Here is a 6,000-nt window from a genome sequence, read left to right on the forward strand (position 1 = left end):
GAAACCTTCATCCAGCAAGCAGTAGATTGAAAAGATGCTGTAAGAAGGTAAATAACAAAATAATAAAAATATAAATGATTGCTTGTGTTGCAGTCGAAACGTCGTGAGCATTTTATTGTTTTATATTTTTATTATTTTGTTATTTACCTTCTACGTGACTTTACCAAAAGATTCTAGATTTGAAGCTTTCGTGACTGCAATGATTCATATTCTTAGGTTTTTTCGGTGTCTGTTAAAAACTCTAACAGATAGGTGGAATTCCTCCCCGTAGAGGGCATTAATTCTAGACTTTACCGAAAAAACCTAAGAATATTTACCAAAAGAACCAAGAATATGAATCCCTGCAGTCATGAAAGCTTTAAATCAAAATGCTGTAAGAAGTTGCCCCGGGCTGTGGGTTTTAACCGCGCGGTCGTGTGTATGTACTCCAGGTCTGCGTCTCCGGACAAAGAAGTGCCGGTGATCTTCATCCACCCGCTGCGCACCGGGCTGTTCCGTGTGCGCCTGCAAACCTCCTCCAGCAAGTCCACGATGGCCATCCCGCTGGTGGACGGCATGGTGGTCAGCCGCCGGGCCCTCGGTGTGTGCTCGCACCAGTATTGCACGTTTACACGTTCTTGCCAAATCAATTTTGTAATTGTCCGTGTCGTGTACTGCGCATGTCTCCTCCCGTCGTGTGCGACTGTGGTCATCCACAATATCCCACACAACGTATCATGACGCAATGCCCCGATCCACAAACACGACGGAGACGTCACAGCGATACGCTCTGCTACTCCTGTCGTGGTTATCTGGCTTGACCACCTGATTGTGAAATTGCAGTTGCTGCTCTGCTTCCTACGTCAACGAAAGAAGAAGACTGCACTTAGACATTATCGCGAGTTGTTTTAACGCTGATTTGCACTCACAACTCCATCCTAATCCTCATATCTCCAGTTATTTTCCTAGTTTAATCAATTACAGACGTTCCGTCGTACATTGCAGTACGCTTCAATGTCTGTGGAGTTGTAATGGTTTAGACGGCTTGTGTTCGAAGCATCAGTGCTGCTCACCGTCTCCAACTTTTATTTTATTCTTCCTTATTTTTATGTTTTATATGGTTGCCTGTACGGCATCTTGAAATGCTTTTCAGCAGCTGTAAGCAATAGAAATTAAAATTATCATTGTTAGGGTAAAGGGTTGTACAGAAACTTAACCTATTTATTTTATAGTGAACAAAAAAAAGAGGCAGTAAATCATAGCCACAGCGGAGAAGGAAAGTCTTGGGTCTTTATGTGCACAGCTTGTGTTTGTGGGACACGGCATTTGTCAATTAGCACGGTTGGCTACGTACGGTGCAAAAGAAGTTCAACTTTTCTTGCTGTGGATTTCACACCTGATGATGATTGCTTGTGTTGCAGTCGAAACGTCGTGAGAATTGTATTGTTTTACATTTTGATTGTTTTATTATTTCCCTTTTACGTGACTTTACCGAAAGCACCAAGAATATACATGCACTCGCTTACGTAATAATCCGTCTTTGCATTCTCTCGCCATGTTCTTCGCCGGGGCAGGCTCGTTGGTGCGGCAGACGGCCGTGAATGCGTGCCGCCGCAAGCGCCTGGAGAGCGACGCGTACAGCCACCCGCACGTGCGGCGCAAGCTCAAGATCGCCGAGCTCGTCGCCAAGTACCGCAGCCGGCTCATCGAGCCCGAGTTCTACACCTCGCTCTTCCAGGAAGTCGGGATATAGCCCCCCGAGCACAAGCAGCGGCAGGGAGCGCGAGCAGAGGTGGGCGAGGTGGAAGTGATTGGCGGCTGCCATTGAATTTTCCTCCGCGCTCCCATCGCGCGTCTTTAAAGGACTGTGACTTTGGCGTGGCTGGTGGAAACGGAGAACCTCGGTGTCATCCATCTGGGTGGGTGAGATTGGCTTTGGCGTACGCGTCGTGACCGATGACGTAGCTCACAGCGAGGAGCCAGCTGCGCCTCCTATCCACGCACGCAGCACGCGGAACGAATGTTTGGAATAAGAGCGCGGAGTTCAAGAATGTGATTCTGTCCAAAAGCGGGTCCACCGCTGCTGTCGGTGCTGGGGAGCAGGGAATGGGCGAGTGCAGACGGGAGAGGGCACTGTTGATGAAGCACAACACTTCAGCACACAGGCCCTAGCACCCGCACACTCTACCCTGCCCTGACCACCACCTCGGGTGATGCACTCGCCCCACATCGCTTTGTCATGCACGAGACAAATGCACTCCGTTGTCTGATCAACCGTGAGGCTCGGAGAAAATAGTTTCGCACCGTCCACACACCCAGCAGCTGTCGCGTCTGTTACGGGATCACGTCGGCGGATTAAAGCCCCAGACACGCGGTGTGGTATTGTCACGATGGCTCCGTGGCGGGTCGCAATTCCACAAACCCTCGCCGAGATTGCGCGCTTTAAACTTGACCTACACGGCTTCGCGTTCCGTCTCGGGCGATGGCGACGGTGCGCGAGGTGTCCACCGTGACCCGGTCTCACAGCCGTGCCTGGGGCGAGACCGCTTGAGAGGGGCATTAACGCTGGGACCAGTGACCACGTAGCGCCGATGGCGTGACGTTGGTTCGAGTACCGGCAGCACCGTATCATCGTGCGTGTACGTAGAGGCACCAGGGGGGGGGTGGGGGGGCGACATCTGTGGTCCACCAGTTAGTCTCTTGCATGAATACTCCCGTGAAGAGGGTCATGCAACGAGGCCACTTTTTAAGTTTCCATGATATTGGTTTAGTTTGTTACATTCACACCACCGGCTTTGTTTTTCTCTTTTGAAGTCGCAAGCTGAGAGATATGGCCCTTATTATTGCGCTGGCCATTGTCAAAATAATGTGCCTCCGAGATCAGTCTTTTGGGCGCATTATTGTGATTCATCTCAACCCTCCAGCGTTATTTATGAGCAGGCTCAAACAAGAATTCACAGAAGCACTAACTTTGCTTAGCAAAAAACTGTATTCTCGTTTTGCGATAGTTGTTTAAACTAAGCTAAATTAATGATCGTTTTCACACAGGGACACTGGTGATACTAATTATTGATGCACTGTTACCTTCCAACTATTAATGGATTCCTTATCATTTCAACCACCTCTTTAAATGTTATCGGACTGTTTGTTACATTTTATCCTGGCTAAGGCGGGGGGGGGGGGGGCAAGAATGTTGCTCGGAGTGCTGCTGAATTCTCTTTTGAAAGCGTTGGGGTAGTAAAGCTGGCGCAAACCCCCGACATTTATCAGTCACCCTAGGTCTATCAAAACTGCAGTATACGTCACAATACAACCAAATTCTCGATACAAATCAATGCCTGCCACCCAAACACAGATGCCAATTTCTTGGACTGTTTCTTTCTAAAGGGGCTTTACTCATGGCTTTACCTACGGGTTGGCAGCTGTCTGGGTTTGACCCTTTATGCTCAGGAGCAGAAGTAGAGGTGACACTCCGCCATAGCAACCCACTCATACCGTACAACAAGCCACCTCATGGTCGCATGCCCCCCCCCCCCCCCCAAGTAGGAGAATGGATGCTGCAGCACCTACGCATGCACGTGTGCTTGTGTGTGTGCGGACACACGTGCCTCCGTCTGTCAGTCACCCTCCAGCAACAACGGAGGGCAGAGGAGCGACGCTCACAACGAGCAGAGCGCCGGGCAGCTAAGAAGTTGGCACAATGGGTGAGCACAGTTGGTGCATCTTATGATCACGGTTGACTGCGTAGAGTACGGAAGAAGTTCAACATGCATGCATCTCGGTCAGTCAACCCATGGCACCTGGGTCTATTCCGTGACCTCCCGCCAGCGGGCCTTGGACACTTCACGTGACCTCAAAGTGCACCTACCTAGCATGGCACATGCGCCGTGGTGACGTCCACCGCTGCTTTGAGGTGACCGGCGGTCGTTGTGAGCTAATCTACCCTGATCCCTCATGCCCACCGACAACCTGTCCATTTGGCTTCGTAGACTCTTGATCACTTTGCAGGCGCAGTTTTGCCCACGTGGCTAACTTGAATGTACGGTTACTTTCGAGTTTGTGTGGTTTGCACTTGCCTAAAGTGCAGTGCATGTCCCCAGACACCAGATGTTGTCATGTCTTATCAGTCTTAACAGTTCCCTGGACCATTCTCCCACTCCAGCGAATATACATTCTTGTGACCAATGCTTATGGATACTTTCCGAGATGCTAGCTAACCTTTATTTAACCTTTCTTTTTTTACTTTCATTGTTTCTGTCTTACATTATTTTCCTTGGGTTATACTTGTAAGTCATCTCAGCGCGTGCAGGTTTTGTGTAGTTTAATTTCCACGTTTCGTTTAAAATATAGGAAAAGCGTCAAAAGGCCGTGTTTCCATATATATACTGTATGTCCAGGATCCTGTATGACAGTAAGTGACCCTTGCGTTTTGGTTCTCCCCCCCCCCCCCCACGTTTGGATAAAGATGTCAGATATACATTATATATTTGTTTGCACTGGATTGGCGTGCTCAATAAAGTCGACGCAATGATGTGCTCAATTGCGTTTGGGTTTTGAATCAATTTGTATTATTCGATGCTGTGGTTTTTTTAAACCCTTTTTTAAAAGTTGTTACGTGTGTAATTTGCAGGAAATGTTGAGCGTTGAAAAGTTTTCACCAAGTTGCATTGTGTTGGGGGGTGGGGGCCGGCGGTGGGTGCGTCGATTTGGTGGAGTATTAAGTGAACATTCCTCCAGGGTTTCCACACTTTCTCGTCCACACTAATTAATAACGAATTGAACTCCGCATGTTTCTGCTCTCTCGCATGGCGATTCCTGTCCACGTCGTTTGCATTCCGATCGCATTTCGGTGCCACTGCGGGCAATGTCACGTGACGTCACAATACCCCCCCCCCTCTGCCCCGCCTCTTTCCTCACCACGCCTGCGTTTTTCGACGTCAGTTTAGCACGTGGTAGGCAGTCGCGACCAGGATGATCCATCTGAGGTTTTCGGGTGAGCGTAAATGTGTATCGTTAAATCCGCCACCACCCGACACAGCCAATTAGTAAGGGTTGTCACGTAAACAGAACGTGCCAATTCGTTACGAGTACAGTAACACCCGGTGTGTTGGAGAATAAACAACCCACATTTACAATTCGAGTACGACGAATACACGTCATCTTTCCCTCTCCTCCATCTCACCCGTGTCGCGTGACGTCATAGCCGCCCCTCCCCCGTGCCTGGTGACGTCACCCCAATTACCGCAGTCTCGCGTGACGTCATCGCCCGTCTGACCCAATTCGCCAGTCGCGTTGACAAACCCCTCAAACCTACTTCTATTGACGTCATCGACCCTCAATCTTTCGTGACGTAACCATCCGCTCCACATCACGTGACGTCATCACCCATCTAACCGACGAGGTCTCGTGACGTCATCCTCCCCTCTACATCCACGTGTCGTGACATCATCCCAAACTGGCGTGACGTAGGCACTCGTCCATCGGCTCCACCTCAGCCCAATAAGAATCTTTATAAAATGTGACAACTTCCGTGACTGCAGGAATTAATATTCTATGGTTATTTCGGTAAAGTCACGTAGATATAAAAAAATAATAACAATAAAATAAAGTGAATAAAAAATAATTTTAAAAACATTCTTTTTTATTCTTGGTTCTTTCGGTAAAGTCACGTAGAAGGGAATTAATAAAATAATCAAAATTAAACAATACAATTCTCGCGACGTTTCGATTGCAACACAAGCAATCATCATCAGGTGTGAAAACCACAGCAAGAAAATTAAAAAAAAATTATTTCAATCTTTCGTTACTGCATTTATTCATATTCTTGGTTCTTTCGGTAAAGTCACGTAGACGGGAAACAAAATAAAAATAACAAAAAGAATACTGGACAGCATTAAAAAAACATGCGTTTACTTTACGACTTGCCACGTGGTTCCGGGTGGAGGGTGGGAGGAGTTGGCGGGGAAGTTGCGTGATCACGTGACTCACCCCCCCCCCCAACAACCCCTCCCACCCAGAAGT

The 6,000-nt window shown here is 48.3% G+C and overlaps 1 protein-coding gene across 4 annotated transcripts in view; it reads left to right on the forward strand.

Annotated features, from left to right (window-relative positions):
* RALGAPB (Ral GTPase activating protein non-catalytic subunit beta) overlaps positions 1–4,519 on the forward strand; it is a 54,209-nt gene extending 49,690 nt beyond the window's left edge. For all 4 annotated transcript variants that reach the window (XM_061572152.1, XM_061572153.1, XM_061572154.1 and 1 more), the window contains 2 exons: positions 432–580; positions 1,554–4,519. In XM_061572152.1, coding sequence (XP_061428136.1) covers positions 432–580; positions 1,554–1,732 — 328 coding nt within the window. In that variant the 3' untranslated portion in view covers positions 1,733–4,519. The remainder of the gene's footprint in view (positions 1–431; positions 581–1,553) is intronic.
* Positions 4,520–6,000: the final 1,481 nt, after the last annotated feature.

Source organism: Lethenteron reissneri, chromosome 49, assembly GCF_015708825.2.
Source record: "Lethenteron reissneri isolate LAM-NWPU_2019-01 chromosome 49, ASM1570882v1, whole genome shotgun sequence".
In the NCBI taxonomy this organism is placed as follows: Eukaryota; Metazoa; Chordata; class Hyperoartia; order Petromyzontiformes; family Petromyzontidae; genus Lethenteron; species Lethenteron reissneri.